At 39.3% G+C, this 17,936-nt stretch overlaps 1 protein-coding gene across 4 annotated transcripts in view; it reads left to right on the forward strand.

The window, feature by feature from the left end:
• SIK3 (SIK family kinase 3) overlaps positions 1-17,936 on the forward strand; it is a 264,167-nt gene that overhangs the window by 145,491 nt on the left and 100,740 nt on the right. For all 4 annotated transcript variants that reach the window (XM_018059745.1, XM_018059747.1, XM_018059746.1 and 1 more), the window contains exon 3: positions 2,490-2,553. In XM_018059745.1, the coding sequence (XP_017915234.1) occupies positions 2,490-2,553 (64 nt within the window). The remainder of the gene's footprint in view (positions 1-2,489; positions 2,554-17,936) is intronic.

Below are 17,936 nucleotides of genomic sequence, written 5' to 3' on the forward strand. Positions count from 1 at the left end.
GTTAGTCTGCAGTAAATGGTTACTGGCCCAGACCTGGGATCATGTGTAAGAGTGGAAAGGTTACATCTGAGGCACAACAGGCAACCTCTCAGTCTGCTATTTTTATGGAAAAGAAAGCATGTCGTGATATTAATGTATGTTTAAGACTATAGTGTTAGGGCTCTTGTCTGGCGTCACCTGCTCATGCCATGAAATGAATTAGATCAGCAGGAGCAGGATTGTTGAAATTTTATCACACAAAGTTATATTGAGCAACACCTCCATTGTGCCTGAGAAGGAAACCCATGAAAGTTTCCTGGGGTTGCCTGAAGAGCTGTGTCTGCAAGTTCAGAGCTGATGCTTCCTTCCTATCCTGACAGACAGTAAACTTCTTGACCTCACTTTTTAAAATAAATCATCTTTTAATAGTTGTAGAGCTCATTATAAAGGCTGACTTTCCTTAAGAGGTTAACTTATAGGTATTAACCTTACCACTGAAATCTGCAAGTTAACCTTTCTTGCCCAAGATTTCATTAGCCTTTCAGATTTAAAGACTTTCAACCCTGGCTTTGAACATTGCCCTTTTTTAGGCTTGAATTTTGCTGTCTGGCAGCTGATATTGTTAATGGGAGATTCTGAGCTGCCAAGGTGAGTATGCATTAAGGTAGTTTTTATGTCATTTGCTAAAGCTTCAGTCTCCTTGGGCTTCCAGAGTAAACCAAATTTAGATAACTATATAGGGAAGCTTTTGAACTCCTGGAAAGCTTAAAAATAAAAAAGATAATAGTCTAAAGTTAAACACAACATTGTAAATCAACTCCACTTCAACAAAATTTAAAAAAATTAAAAAATTTACAGTCAATAAAGTGAAAGTGAAGTCGTGTCCAACTCTTTGCGACCCCGTGGACAGTAGCCTGCACCAGGCTCCTCCATCCATGGGATTTTCTAGGCAAGAGCACTGGAGTGAGTTACCATTTCCTTCTCCAGGGAATCTTCCCGACCCAGGGATCGAACCCAGGTCTCCTGCATTGTAGACAGACGCTTTACCATCTGAACCACCAGGGAAGTCCATAAAAGGCCTGGTATAAAGGAGATATACAATGTGACATTTTTTTTTCTTGTTTTATTTTTCCTTAACCCTTACTTATGTTTAGGATACTTACTTTTTGTTACATGAGCCAACATATAGAGAGCTTGGAAGCGATACATGTAACAGTGGGCTAGTATCACCAGTCTGTAGAGAGTTTTTAAGTTAAAGTGAGAAAAATGACAGTTGTTTCATTGAAAAATTAAAATAATGTGTATGCATACATTGGAGTACTATGATGCCATTTAAAAGAAGAGATAGATCTATTGTTATAATGGTATTAATGTATAGAGATGTCAAAGTGACTAGGGAATGATTTGACAAAATAATTCACTGTCAAGTATAGTGAAAGTATAGAACTGTGCTGCCTACTTTGATGGTCCCGAGCTACATGTGGTTGTGTATTAACATGTGGCTCGCTTGAATGAGGAACTGGGTTTTTACTTTTATTTAATATTAATTTAAATATAAAAACCGGAGCTATTTACAATTAAAAGTGTTTGAAATGATGTTAATGATAGTAAAATATAATATTAGAATTAATTTCACCTTTTTCTTTTTACTTTTTTAATGTGCTACTAGAAGAGTTAAAATTGTATGTGAGACTCACATAGTATTTCTGTTGGATACCACTACCCTAGAATGATATAAAATAAACTATTAACAGAGTTTCCTCTGGGGAATAAATGGAAGGGCTTAATGGAATAATGGAAGGGCTTAGACAGAGGAAAACCTTTGGTCTTTTGTTTATATACTAGGTCTTTAAAATGTATATAATGAACATTTATACTTATATATTAATACTTTAATAAATATTTGACGAAAAGGTAAAAAGGAAGAAGGAGCTGATAACACACCACAAATTTTTAGAAAAGTAGCAAAATAAAGACTAAGATTAAAATACAAATGAGTAGTTTATATCTTTGAGGTTGTTGAATGGAAAGTTGTCATTTCCATTTTTTAAAAAGCACAGCTATATGTAATATCTGTGTAGTTCTTAAGTGATTCCAGTTGTTCTCCCTAAGTTTTATTTTGGTTAGGTTTTGGGAGGGACATTTTTGCGCTTCAACTGATCAATGATCCAAAACTTCAGGTGACCAAATGTGAACTTTTTGGTTCTTGGCAGTGTCTTTGTGTCTTTTTGTGGAGCTTAAAAGATTGCCGAGGCCTGCTGGGACAAGGCAAGCACTGTCTCTCTCAAGTAGTAAATATTTCCTACTTTTAGGAACTTGGAGGGATACCTGTTTCCCCCCTTCTTAATGACGTTTATATCTGTTCCCTCCCAGCTCTGCAAGTTTGAAGTCTCCTTTAGGCAGAAATGATTGTTAGCGCTTCACACGACAAAAGAAAGAGTTGTCGGTCCCTCTCGCTGTGCCGCCAGCCTCTCATTTGTATCACTCTCACTTTCCTGCCTTTGCACCAGGTCATGGAGACAGAGCGGATGATTTATCTGGTGACAGAATATGCTAGTGGAGGGGAAATATTCGGTAAGTACACCTCTTGCATTCTTTAAACAGCGATTGAGCATAGTACGGCAAACTTAGAATAGCTGTTCCCCGCCTTTGTCACTTGAACAGCTGGCACTCGAGGCTGTCCTTCAGTGCTGTCATCTTCTACCAGCAAAGCAGTTTCAATGATTTTTGAGTCGCCTCTTGAAGTTCTCACCATCTTTGTTTCCTTAGCAAAGGTGGTTTGTTTGTTTCGGTCAGGTGTTGACAGTTGAGATTAAAGATCTTCAGAAACAAAACATTTCTCTGAACATGAGGGTCTTTCCTATTGCCAGATTCTAGTTGGGGTGACAATATGTGACAGAACCCCTTCAAATGTGGTGGGCCCCTGCTGTATATGAAAGAGTCTCTCGGAGCAAACAGTCTCACCCTAATGCATTCTTTAACGTTTACTTAAATATGACATGTAATTTTATTCCTTACCATGTGTTCACAGTTTCTTTGGTGATTCTTGTAATTTAGGAGATTTTGTGTTCAGTAACTGTGTTTTTTTTTTCCTCTAACACTTAGCACAACATTAGAATTAAGCTGGAGAATTTGTTACCAGGAAATAATGTCATTTTGAGGTGGTAAAAACTGGCCCCCCTCAATTTTTCTTTTGGTAGCTGTGATAAATGGAGCCAAATAAAGACTAAACTTTCAAACCTAGATTGACATGTCTTTTTATTTTTTAATTTTATTTCTTCTTGGCATGTGAATATAGAAAAGGGTTTCTTATGTAGTTTAGGTTTATCTAGTTTGTTTTTTTAGATTTTGATTTGGTTTAAGTCTGGATGGTAAGAACTTTTTTAATTTTTAAGATATTGGCACTTGCTAAGTGCCTAATATATATTAAAAAGCATGAAATCACCATTAAGTGGCATTTTCTTATTAGTGACTGGTGAGTTGTGACTGAAAATTTTTTGATATCATGTTAAACTGAAAGCTGATCATTTTATATCTAATAATCTTCAAAATAAGTGTGAGTCTTTTTTTTTGTGAGTCTTTTTAAAAAGAGGTATCATTTCCTAATGACGTTTTCACTTGGCTTTGTATTTGCTTATGTATAATGGCAATCTTGGGAGCAAAGAGACCTTGTCATCTTAACATTCATAATAATCAAAGAACCAAACACACTGCACATTAGATCTGCCTTGTTCCTTAGAAAACAAATTTCAAAAGTACAGAAAAGATGACAATGCCATGGTCGTAGATTCTTTGTGCCAGGAACATAGCTCATGGCATGAGGAAATAGAATGGTACTTCTCATGGTATTATTATAAAAGATCTGGAGGAGGAAGAAATTGCTGTTACCAAAAGAAATGACTGTGTGCCTGCACAAGGATAGAAGTGTCTCATGAGATCTCGTTTTTAAAAGTATCTGTATCAGAGATGAAAGGATGGGTTTAATCAAGAATATGCGCTTTGGAGGCAGCTGCGCCTGGTTTTGAATCACATTGTTGCCACCTATTTGCTTTTTCACTTGGATTCCAGGCCTCACATTCATGGCCTGTAAAGTCAGATCTGTAATATCTCGCTTGTAGTTGTGACGATTAAATGAGATAGCACATAGAGAGCCCTAGCACTTTGCTTCCTTTACCTCCGGGTAATAGAGCGAGTGGTTGATCGACTGCTGGCAGGAGAATGCGAGACACTCTGCTGCCCTCCCCAGTGGAACCGGTGAAAGTAATTTAAAAAACCCCTAGACTTCGCCATTTAAAGTCTCTGGAAATGGTTCTGAGGGTGAACAGCAACTGAAGAAATATTTATTCAAGAACATCTATGAAAATTTGGTAAGAAATAAGAGAGCTTGTGGTCTTTAAGCCAGTGCTACTTCCTTCTTCCCTTCTAGCCAGCTCAGCGAGGTGGAGATTCCAACTCAGCAGGGTTATTCCAGCCAAGACCACAGGCCTTCCCTCTGGCCTCCCCTTTTCACCTAGACTGATGGATTTCTTCCTGGAGGAACGGGGCATAAACATTTCTCATCCTGCCCTGGCTACCTATTCCTGAATCATGGGTTAGAACAGTTGAACAGTGAGGACTCCTTCGTCTGCCCAAGTCATACTTGTAGAGTTTGGGTGAGGCACTCCGAGAATACTGGGACCCAGCTCATTCTTGCTTTATGTTATAAACTAGTAGGTCATCTCAAGAGAGGCAAGCAGGGAGAATTTAGAATCTGCGCCCTTTCTCTGCACTGAACTCTGCTCCTAGAGAGGGAGCGTTACTCAAAGAAAGCTTTGCCATTGTCCCCATGCCTAGCTTCAGAGTCCTGGCTCAGAGATTGGTCCAGAGGGAGAAACACACCATAACACATATAGCTCCTAATTTCTTCCCGTAGGAACTGACTTCATTTGCAACAGAGAATGAAGAAGTTTAAGCCTGAAGGCACTCATAAAAACAGTGGAGGTTGTGGTAAAAGGCATTTCAGAGGAGATTTGAGCAGGCTAAACTATAAGCCAGCTAGTTGCAAGCAAGAACCAGGGAATAGAACATCACAAGAGCCTTCTAAGGTCAGAAGAAAAATCAAACACTAATTTTAGGACCTGTTCCTTCAAAGGAACGAGAATTTGATTAGATTGTTTATAGACCGGTTTATGCTCTAGGGCATTGTTGAAAATAATAGAGCAACCAGCCACAATTTTTGGATTTTAACAGCTGGGCATGGTTAAAGAAAGACAGGAAGAGAGCTATACCCAAACCATGGTGATCCAGTGGTCTGATGGTAATTGTGGATGTAACAAGGATGTGTGCTTCCCTGAGGAATAGCATCAGAAGCTGATCACTATGTATAGGGGAATTCAGTTCAGTTGAGTCGCTCAGTCATGTCTGACTCTTTGCGAGCCCATGGACTGCAGCACACCAGGCCTCCCTGTCCATCACCAACAGCCGGAGTTTACTCAAACTCATGTCTGTCGAGTCGGTGATGCCATCCAAACATCTCATCCTCTATCGGCCCCTTCTCCTCCTGCCTTCAATCTTTCCCAGCATCAGGGTCTTTTCAAATAAGTCCACTCTTCGCATCAGGTAGCCGAAATATTTCAGCTTTAGCATCAGTACTTCCAGTGAACACTCAGGACTGATCTCCTTTAGGATGGACTGGTTGGATCTCCTTGCAGTCCAAGGGACTCTTGAGTCTTCTCCAACACCACAGTTCAAAAGCATCAGTTCTTTGGCACTCAGCTTTCTTTATAGTCCCACTCTCACATCCATACATGACTACTGGAAAAACCATAGCCTTGACTAGATGGACCTTTGTTGGCAAAGTAATGTTTCTGCTTGTTAATATGCTGTCTAAGTTGGTCATAACTTTTCTCCCAAGGAGGAAGCGTCTTTTTATTTCATAGCTGCAGTCACCATCTGCAGTGATTTTGTAGCCGCCCCCCACACCAAATAAACTCTGCCACTGTTTCCACTGTTTCCCATCTATTTCGCATAAAGTGATGGGATCAGATGCCATGATCTTTGTTTTCTGAATGTTGAGCTTTAGGCCAACTTTTTCACTCTTTTTCACTTTCATCAAGAGCCTCTTTAGTTCTTCACTCTCTGCCATAACGGTGGTATCATCTGCATATCTGAGGTTATTGATATTTCTCCTGGCAATCTTGATTCCAGCTTGTGCTTCTTCCAGCCCGGCGTTTCTCATCATGTACTCTGTATAGAAGTTAAATAGGCAGGGTGACAATATACAGCCTAGACGTACTCCTTTTCCCATTTGGAACCAGTCTGTTGTTCTATGTCCAGTTCTAACTGTTGCTTCCTGACCTGCCTATAGGTTTCTCAAGAGACAGGTCAGGTGGTCTGGTATTGCCATCTCTTGAAGAATTTTCCACAGTTTATTGTAATCCACATAGTCAAAGGCTTTGGCATAGTCAACAAAGCAGAAATGGATGTTTTTCTGTAATTCTCTTGCTTTTTGGATCCAGCAGATGTTGGCAATTTGATTTCTGGTTCCTCTGCCTTTTCTAAAACCAGCTGCAACAGCTGGAAGTTCACGGTTCATGTATTGCTGAAGCCTGGCTTGGAGAATTTTGAGCATTACTTTACTAGTGTGTCAGATGAGTGCAATTGTGCGATAGTTCAGTTTGAGCATTCTTTGGCATTGCCTTTCTTAGGGATTGGAATGAAAACTGACCTTTTCCAGTCCTGTGGCTACTGCTGAGTTTCCCAAATTTGCTGGCATATTGAGTGCAGCACTTTCACAGCATCATCTTTTAAGGTTTCAAATAGCTCAACTGGAGTTCCATCACCTCCACTAGCTTTGTTCGTAGTGATGCTTCCTAAGGCCACTTGACTTCACATTCCAGGATGTCTGGCTCTAGATGAGTGATCATACCATCGTGATTATCAGGGTTGTGAAGATCTTTTTTGTACAGTTCTGTGTATTCCTGCCACCTCTTCTTAATATCTTCTGCTTCTGTTAGGTCCATACCATTTTTGTCCTTTATTGAGCCCATCTTTGCATGAAATGTTCCCTTGGTATCTCTAATTTTCTTGAAGAGGTCTCTAGTGTTTCTCTTTAGTCTTTCCCATTCTATTGTTTTCCTCTGTTTCTTTACACTGATTGCTGAGGAAGGCTTTCTTATCTCTTCTTGCTGTTCTTTGGAAGTCTGCATTCAGATGGGTATATCTTTCCTTTTCTCCTTTGCTTGTCACTTCTCTTTGTTTCACAGCTATTTGTAAGGCCTCCTCAGGCAGCCATTTTGTTTTTTTGCATTTCTTTTTCTTGGGGATGGTCTTGCTCCCTGTGTCCTGTACATTGTCACAAACCTTTGTCCATAGTTCATCAGGCACTCTTGTCTATCAGATCTATTCCCTTAAATCTATTTCTCACTTCCATTTTCTAATCGTAAGGGATTTGATTTAGGGGAATAAACTTCCCCTAAATTTAGAGGATTTGACTTGTATAGGGGAATAAACTTCACTAAAACAAACCAGTCAGTCACTAAACAAACAGATAACAATAATATTCTCCAGAAGGGTGGAGCACCTAGAGGTGCCAGAATGTATTATGTAAAACATCTATATTCCAACAATAGCAAACTGTGAAGCATATAAAGAAACAGGAAAGTATGACCCATTTACTGAAAAGGAAAGTATGACCCATTTACTGAAAAAAAAGCAGGCCATAGAAACTGCCTGTCAGAGTGACCATATTTATCAAGAAAAGACTTTAGCCATAATGGAAATGTTCACAGACTTAAAGGAACCCACAGTTAAAGTGGTGAAAGAAGATATGATTACAGGGTCACTCAAATAAGAATATCAGTAAAAATGTAGAAATTATAAAAAATAATTGAAAGAAATTATGGAATTGAACAGTAAAATAACTAAAGTGTATCAGAGAGACTTAACTATAGATTTGAACTTGCAGAACAGGAAGTGAATTTGTAGATAGATAGGAGAAGGCGATGGCACCCCACTCCAGTACTCTTGCCTGGAAAATCCCATGGATGGAGGAGCCTGGTAGGCTGTAGTCCATGGGGTCATGAAGAGTCAGACACAACTGAGTGACTTCACTTTCACTTTTCACTTTCATGCATTGGAGAAGGAAATGGCCACCCACTCCAGTGTTCTTGCCTGGAGAATCCCAGGGACGGGGGAGCCTGGTGGGCTGCCGTCTATGGGGTTGCACAGAGTCGGACATGGCTGAAGTGACTTAGCAGCAGCAGCAGCAGCAGACATGTTATAGGGCTTCCCAGGGGGCACTAGTGGTGAAGAACCCACCTGCCAATGCAGGAGACATAAGAGACATGGGCTCAAGCCCTGGGTTGGGAAGGTGCCCTGGAGAAGGACATGACGACCCACTCCAGTATTTTTGCCTGGAGAATCCCATGGACACAGGAGCCTAGTGGGCCACAGTCCATAGGGTTGCAAAGAGTTGGACACGACTGAAGCGACCTAGCATGCATGCATACAGGCGTGCATGCACACAGGCTTGTTAATGCCAGTTGCAGAGCAAAGAGAAAAATGAGTTAAGAACCATGAACAGACCCTCAGAGAAATGAGAGGTGCAATCAAATGCTCCAACATATGTATAATGGGAGCACCAAAGGAAGAGAGAAAGGAGCAGGAAAAATATGCAGGAAAGTAATGGCTGTAAACGTCACAAATTCATTGAAAAACAATAACCTACATATCTAGGAATTTCTTCAAAATCCAGTTAGTAGTAAACACAAAGAGGTCCACAAACAGATATATCATAGTAAATGTAATGGAAGTTAAAGACAGGTATTGAAAGCATCAAGAGAAAAATGATACATCACTTAAAGGCAATTCCTTAAGTTTTGGTAGTAGACTTTTCAGCAGAAATGATGGAGGCCAGAAGGCAATAGGATAGCATTTGTAAAGTGCTGAAAGAAAAAGAAAAAAAACCTGTTAACTAAAATCCTATATCCAGTAAACCTGTGTTTCAAAAATGAAGGCAAAGTAGAGTTTCTCAGATAATCAAGCGCTGAGAGATTTTGTTGCTGACAGAGCCACATTATAAGAAATGCTAAAGGAAGTTCTTCAAGGTAAAAGCAGATGACCTCACATGGTAATTTGAGTTCATACAAGAAAAAAAGGGCACCAATAAATGTCATGTAATCATAAAAGACAGAAGTGACACATACTTTCTGCTTTTTTCTCTTAATGTATTTAAAAATAAATATGAAATACATTATTAAGGCTATAGTGTAATATATTTGTCAATAGCAGCACACTGGAGGTGGTGTGTGTGTGTGTGAGAAAAACTGCATTAGCCTAAGGAATTCATTATAGATGACACAGAAGTAATTATAGTGGTGTATTGTTGGATTTGTAGCATTAATCAATGTAATTTTATTATAGAAACACTAGAAAAGAGGGTAAAAGAAATGACACTATAAAGGAGAAACACTTCTATGTAACCATCAAAATTAAGCTGGTATAAAATCAGAACCTCATTTGAGTAAGATAAAATATACATGCGAAACACTGAAGTAGTTACTTAAAAAAATACCCTCAAAAATTGCAATGCAAAAGTCATTAAAGAAATTGAAATGCTTTGTTAGAAAATATTCACTTAATGCAGAAGAAAGCAGTAATGAAGACTAAAATAGACAAACTATATGGAAAACAAAAGGTAAAACAGCAGACGTAAATCCATTATCAGTAATTACATTAAGTGTAAATGGGTGGGATAATATAATGCAAAGGCAGTGATTGTTAAACTGAATAAAAACACGTGGTCTATTGTATGCTATCTACAAGAAACATACTTTAAATTTAAAGATACCAATAAACATGATCCGCTGGATCATCGAAAAAGCAAGAGAGTTCCAGAAAAACATCTATTTCTGCTTTATTAACTGTGCCAAAGCCTTTGACTGTGTGGATCACAATAAACTGTGGAAAATTCTTCAAGAGATGGGAATACCAGACCACCTGACCTGCCTCTTGAGAAATCTGTATGCAGGTCAGGAAGCAACAGTTAGAATTGGACATGGAAGAACAGACTGGTTCCAAATAGGAAAAGGAGTACGTCAGCCAGGAGAAATATCAATAACTTCAGATATGCAGATGACACCACCCTTATGGCAGAAAGTGAAGAGGAACTAAAAAGCCTCTTGATGAAAGTGAAAGAGGAGAGTGAAAAAGTTGGCTTAAAGCTCAACATTCAGAAAACGAAGATCATGGCATCTGGTCCCATCACTTCATGGCAAATAGATGGGGAAACAGTGTCAGACTTTATTTTTGGGGGCTCCAAAATCACTGTAGATGGTGACTGCAGCCATAAAATTAAAAGATGCTTACTCCTTGGAAGAAAAGTTATGACCAACCTAGAGAGCATATTCAAAAGCAGAGACATTACTTTGCCAAAAAAGGTCCATCTAGTCAAGGCTATAGTTTTTCCATTGGTCATGTATGGATGTGAAAGTTGGACTGTGAAGAAGGTTGAGCGCCGAAGAATTGATGCTTTTGAACTGTGGTGCTGGAGAAGACTCTTGAGAGTCCCTTGGACTGCAAGGAGATCCAACGAGTCCATTCTAAAGGAGATCGGCCCTGGGGTTTCCTTGGAAGGAATGATGCTACAGCTGAAACTCCAGTATTTTGGCCACCTCATGCAAAGAGTTGACTCATTGGAAAAGACTCTGATGCTGGGAGGGATTGGGGGCAGGAGAAGAAGGGGACGACCGAGGATGAGATGGCTGGATGGCGTCACTGCCTCGATGAACGTGAGTCTGAGTGAGCTCCGGGAGTTGGTGATGGACAGGAAGGCCTGGCATGCTGTGAGGCTTGGGGTCACAAAGAGTTGGACACGACTGAGCGACTGAAGTGAACTGAACTGAATAAACTGAAAGTGAAAGGATGGAAAATGTTATATCATGCAAATAGCAATGATAAGAAAGCTAGAATATCTATGTTGATATCAGATAAAATAGACTTTAAACACAAGAGACTTTCTTTTTCTACTTACTAGATATAAAGAGAGATATGATGGAAAAAAAGAAAAGGGATATGATGAGAAGGTAATACATTAGTATAGTAAGCTGTAACAGTTATAAACATATGTATCTAATAACAGGGCACCAAAATATATCAAACAGCAACTGGCAGGAATGAAGGAAGAAAAAGACAGTGACAACAATTGAAAGCTTCAACACCCTCCTTCAATAATGGATAGAAAAATTAGGCAGAAGATCAACAAGGAAAAATAAGACTTGGTCGACCAACACCCAACTACACCTAACAGATACTGATAGAATACTCCATCTAATAGCAATACAATATACATGCTTATCAAGTAAACACAGAACATTCTCAAGGATAGACCATATGCTAGGTCATAAGACAAACCTCCATAAAATTTAAACTTATTCAGTTTTAGTAGTAATACAAAATGTTTTATAGCCACAATGGAATGAAATGAGAAATGAATAGTAGGAAAATTTGGGGAAGTCACACATATGTGAAATTGAAACAGTGTATTTTAAAGTAAGCAATGAGTCAAAGAATAAGTCAAAAGCAAATTCAGAAAGTACTTTGAAATGAATGAAAGTAAGGACAGTATTTCAAAAGCTATGGATTGCAACTAAAAGAGTGCTTAGACGGAAGTTTATAACTGAAAAATTATAAAAGTTTATAACTATGGCAAAACCAATACAGTATTGTAAAGTAAAATAAAGTAAAAAAAAAAGTTTATAACCATAAAATGCCTATAGTAAGAAAGATCAGTTACCTAGTCTTCTATCTTAAGACAATGAAAGAGTAAGAGCACCCCAAACCTAAAACAAGCTGAAGGAAGGAAATAATTATAGCAGAAGTTAATGAAAGAATAGAAAAAAATCAATGAAACCAAAAGCTGCGTATTTGAAATGGTCATCACAATTGGCAAATCTTTAGTTAGATTGACCAAGCAAAAAATGAAACACTCAAATCAGTAGAATCATAAATGAAAGAAGAGATATTACTAATGATCTTTAATTAATAACAGTTGTAAAGGAATACTTGAGCAATTATATATTCACAAATTGTATAACTTAGATAAAATGGACAAATTCCTAGAAAGATACAAACTGTTGAAACTGACTCAAGAGATATACAATCTGAATATATCTATATCAAGTGAAGAGATTGAAGTAGTAATCATAAACCACACATAAAAAAGTCCATGTCCAGAGGGCATCACTGCTGAATTCTACCAAATATTAAAAAAGAATTACTAATAACAGCAAACTTTCACAGACTCTTCTAAAAAATAGAAGAGGAGGTGTACGTGATGTATGTATACTTGATACTTGACATATACCTGATGCCAATACCAGACAAAGACATCACAAGGGAAATAAAAAAACTACTACAGACCAGTATCTCTTATGAACATAGTTGCAAAATTCTTCAAAAGGATAGTTACAAACAAAATCCAGCAGCATATAAGAATTATACACTGTGACCAAGTAGAATTTATTTATTTGCAAAGAATGCAAGGTTGGTTCACCGTATCAGAGTTCATGAATATAATCAGTTCAGTTGCTCGTCATGTCCAACTCTTTGTGACCCCATAGACTGAAGCATGCCAGGCTTCCCTGTCCGTCACCAACTCCCGGAGCTTGCTCAAACTCGTGTTCATCAAGTTGGTGATGCCATCCAACCATCTTGTCCTCTGTTGTCCCCTTCTCCTCCTGCCTTCAGTCTTTCCCAGCATCGGGGTCTTTTCCAGTGAGTCAGTTCTTTGCATCAGGTGGCCGATGCTTTGGAGCTTCAGCTTCAACATCAGTCCTTCCAATGAATATTCAGGACTGATTTCTTTAGGATTGACTGGTTTGATCTCCTTGCAGTCCAAGGGACTCTCAAGAGTCTTCAGCAATCACAGTTCAAAATCTTCAGTTCTTCGGCGCTCAACTTTCTTTATGGTCCAACTCTCACATCCATACATGAATATTGGATATGTGTGCATGTCATATATATCAATAAAAGAAAACACAAGATAACATGATCATCTCCCATGCATCTATGCCCAACCTATGTCAAAAGAGGCAAGAGTATACAGTGGAGAAAAGACGGTCTCTTTAATAAGTCAGGCTGGGAAAACTGGACAGCTACATGTAAAAGAATGTAATTAGAACATTTTCTAACAGCTTACATGAAAATAAACTCAGAATAGATCCAAGACGTAAATACAAGGCCATACACTATAAAACTCTTAGGAACACATAGGCAGTATACTCTTTGACATAAATCACAGCAATTTTTTTTGATCCCCCTCCTAGAGTAATGAGAATAAAGACAAAAATAAATAGGACCTAATTAAACTGAGAAGCTTCTGGACAGCAAAGGAAACCATACACAAAACACAAAGACAACCCACAGGCTGGGAGAAAATATTTGCAAACGAAGCAACCAACAGGAGATTAATCTCCAAAATATTATACAAACAGCTCATGTAGCTCTATGTCAAAGAAAACCAAACAACCCAATAAAAAAAAGGTGACCAGAAGATCTAAATGGACATTTCTCCAAAGAAGACATGTAGATGGCCAAAAAAGCACATGAAAAGATGCTCAACATTACTGATTATAAGAGAAATGCAAATTGAAACTACAGTGAGGTGTCACCTCACACTGGTCAGAATGGCCATCATCAAAAAGTCTATGAACAATAAAACCTGGAGAAGGTGTGGAGAAAAGGGAACACCCCTACACAGTGCTGGGGATGTAAATTGGTACAAACAATGGAGAACAGGATGGACGTTCCTTAAAAATCTAAAAATAGAATTGCAATATGATCCAGCACTCCCACTCCTGGGTATATATCCAGAGAAAACTGACCTGAAAGGCTACATGCACCCCAGTGATTATTGCAGCACTGGTTACAATACACTACATGGAAGCAACATAAATGTCCATCAATGGAGGAATGGATAAAGAAGATGGGGTACGTATATACGATGGACTATTCCATCAGTGGAGGAATGGATAAAGAAGATGTGTTATGTATATACAATGCACTACCACTCAGCCGTAAAAAAGAATGAAATAATGCCATCTGGAGCAACCTGGATGAGTGGTTAGTCATCAGTATGTTTAAGGATGAAAGACTAGGTTTAAGGGTGAAACCCTTCATACCATCAGTATTTAAGTTGAAAATGAGGCCACAAAATATGAAAAAGCCACTGTTGATGAAAGACGATTGTGGTATGGCAAAAACCACCACAATATTGTAAAGTAATTATCCTCCAATTAAAATAAATTAATATTTAAAAAGCCAAGGAAAATAGAAATTTTAAAAAGTATTAGTGTTAAATGCTGTAGAAAAGTCAACTACGATAAGGACAGAAAAGTAACTTCTGACTTTGTGATGATGTTCTCAGTAGTCTTAAAGAGCTGTTTCCCTAGTGTAGTAAGAATAGAAATCAGAATGTAATGGGGTGAACTATGAGTGTATAAATATTATATAATAACTCAATTCTAAAAGACATATTGACATAATCATTGAAAATAAATAAAAGTGATGGTCAACAGAAGAGTCTGAAATGCAGTACTTGGGTGCAGTCTCAAAAATGACAGAAGGATCTCTGTTCGTTTCCAAGGCAAACCATTCTATATCACAGTAATACAAGTCTGTGCCCCAAACTAATGCCAGAGCAGCTGAAGTTGAATGGTTCTATGATCACCTACAAGACCTTCTAGAACTAACACCAAAAAAATGTCCTTTTCATCATAGGGGACTGGAATGCAAAAGTTGGAGGTCAAGCAATACCTGGACTGACAGGCAGGTTTGGCTTTGGAGTACTAAATGAAGCAGGGCAAAGGCTAACTGAGTTTTGCCAAGAGAATGCACTGGTCATAGCAAACCTCTTCCAACAACGCAAGAGATAACTCTAAGCTTGGACATCACCATATGGTCAATACCGAAATGAGATTGATTATATTCTGTGCAGCCAAAGCTCTATACAGTCAGCAAAAGCAAGACCAGGAGCTTACTGTGGCTCAGATCATGAACTCTTTATTGCAAAATTCAGACTTAAATTGAAGAAAGTAGGGAATACCTCTAGAACATTCAGGTATGACCTAAATCAAATCCCTTACGATTATACAGTAGAAGTGACAAATAGATTCAAGGAGTTAGATCTGATGGACAGAGTGCCTGATGAACTATGGATGGAGATTCATGACTTTGTACAGGAGGTGATGATTAAGACCATCCCCAAGAAAGAGAAATGCAAAAAGGCGAAATGGTTGTCTAAGGAGGACTTACAGATAGCTCAGAGAAGAAGAGAAGCTAAAGGCAAAGGAGAAAAGGAAATGTATACCCATCTGAATGCAGAGTTCCAAAGAATAGCAAGGAGAGATATTAAGCCTTCCTCAGTGATCAATGAAGAAAAATAGAGAAAAATAGAGGAAAACAATAGAATGGGAAAGACTAGAGATCTCTTCAAGAAAATTAGAGATACCAAGGGAACACTTCTTGTAAAGATGGGTACAATAAAGGACAGAAGCAGTATGGACCTAACAGAAGCAAAAGATGTTAAGAAGAGGTGGCAGGAATACACAGAAGAACTACACAAAAAAGACCGAGATAACCATGATGGTATGATCACTCACCTAGAGCCAGACATCCTGGAATGTGAAGTCAAGCATCACTACGAACAAAGCTAGTTGGAGGTGATGGAGTTCCAGTTAAACTATTTTAAATCCTAAAAGATGATGCTGAGAAAGTGCTGCATTCAGTTTGCCAGCAAATTTGGAAAACTCAGCAGTGGCCACAGGACTGGAAAGGGTCACTTTTCATTCTAATCCCAAAGAAAGGCAATGCCAAAGAATGTTCAAACTACTGCACAATTGCACTCAATCTCACAGGCTAGCAAAGTAATGCTCAAAATTCTCCAAGTGAGGCTTCAACAGTACATGAACCAACAACTTCCAGATGTGCAAGCTGGTTTTAGAAAAGGCAGAGGAACCAGAGATCAAGTTGCCAGCATCCACTGGATCATCAAGAAAACAAGAGAGTTTCAGAAAAACATCTACTTCTGTTTTATTGACTATGCCAAAGCCTTTGACTGTGTGGATCACAATAAACTGTGGAAAATTCTTCAAGAGATGGGAATACCAGACCACCTGACCTGCCTCTTGAGAAATCTGTATGCAGGTCAGGAAGCAACAGTTAGAACCAGAATTGGAACAACGGACTGGTTCCAAATTGGGAAAGGAGTATGCCAGGGCTGTATATTGTCACCCTGCTTATTTAACTTCCATGCAGGGTACATCATGCAAAATGCCAAGCTGGATGAAGCATAGGCTGGAATCAAGATTACCGGGAGAAATATCAATAACCTCAGATATGCAGATGACACCACCCTTATGGTAGAAAGCAGAGAGGAACTAAAGAGCCTCTTGATGAAAGTGAAAGAAGAAAGTGAAGAAGTTGGCTTAAAACAACATTCAAAAAACTATGATCATGGCATCCCATCCCTTCATTTCATGGCAAATAGACGGGGAAACAGTGACAGAATTTATTTTCTTGAGCTCCAAAATCTCTGCATATGGTGACTGCAGAATGAAATTAAAAGATGCTTGCTTCTTAGAAGAAAAGGTATGACCAACCTAGCAGCATATTAAAAAGCAGAGACAATTACTTTACCAACAAAGGTCCATCTAGTTAAGTGAGTGAAGTTTCTCAGTCGTGTCTGACTCTTTTTGACCCCATGGATGGAGGTAGCCAAACAGGCTCCTCTGTCCATGGGATTTTCTGGGCAAGGGTACTGGAGTGGTTGCCATTTCCTTCTCCAAAGTTTTGGTTTTTCCAGTAGTCATGTATGGAATGTGAGAGTTGGACCATAAAGAAAGCTGAATGCCAGAAAATTGATGCTTTTGAACTGTGGTGTTGGAGAAGACTCTTTGAGAGGCCCTTGGACTGCAAGGCGATCAAACCAGTCAGTCCTAAAGGAAATCTATCCTGAATATTCATTGGAGGGACTGATGCTGAAGCTAAAGCTGCAATACTTTGGCCATCTGATGGGAAGGACTGACTCATTGGAAAAGACTTTCTGGGAAAGACTGAAGGCAGGAGGGGAAGGGGATGACAGGATGAGATGGTTGGATAGCATGACCATCTTGATGGACATGAGTTTGAGCAAGCTTTGGGATTTGGTGATGGACAGGGAGGCCTGGTGCATTGCAGTTCATGGGGTCACAAAGAGTCGGACACGACTGAGCAACTGAACTTAACCGAAAAGTGACAATAGCAGAGTCAAGAATATCTTCTCTCCAATGAATAAATATAAAACTAGACTAAATTGTCAGAAACACTCATTTAGGGTTCTGTAAATGAACGAATGGCGAGCATCGAATTGAGAAGCTTAACTTGTGAAGAGCGTTTAGCTTGTGATAAGAACATGAGAGGCTTGGCTTTCTTGCGTGAGCCCCTGCATCTTTCACCTCTTCCTCTAGGGGAAGCGGTGTGATCCAGGGCGAGCTGGCCTTGTGACTAGGATCTTTGTTGCCAGAGGCAGATGATTTGGAATGAAAGACGAAAAACTCATGCTCAGTTGTGTTGTCAGTGAAAATAGTAATTTTGGTAGAAAACGAATGTAGTGGGCTCGAGGCCTTGCAAGCTAGTGTTGTGGCCTTGCTAGGGGTGAGCAGCAGTATGGCCCACTAGCCAGTAATCTAGTAGGGAGACCTTGTTACTGAGAGAACCATAGCAGGGTGGAATACCCTTCTCCATTCATCTCTGGTTTCCTGCTGCTGCTGCTGCTGCTAAGTCACTTCAGTCGTGTCCGACTCTGTGTGACCCCATAAACGGCAGCCGACCAGGCTCCACTGTCCCTGGGATTCTCCAGGCAAGAACACTGGAGTGGGTTGCCATTTCCTTCTCCAATGCATGAAAGTGAAAAGTGAAAGTGAAGTCACTGAGTCGTGTCC

This window comes from Capra hircus, chromosome 15 (assembly GCF_001704415.2).
Source record: "Capra hircus breed San Clemente chromosome 15, ASM170441v1, whole genome shotgun sequence".
Classification (NCBI taxonomy): Eukaryota; Metazoa; Chordata; class Mammalia; order Artiodactyla; family Bovidae; genus Capra; species Capra hircus.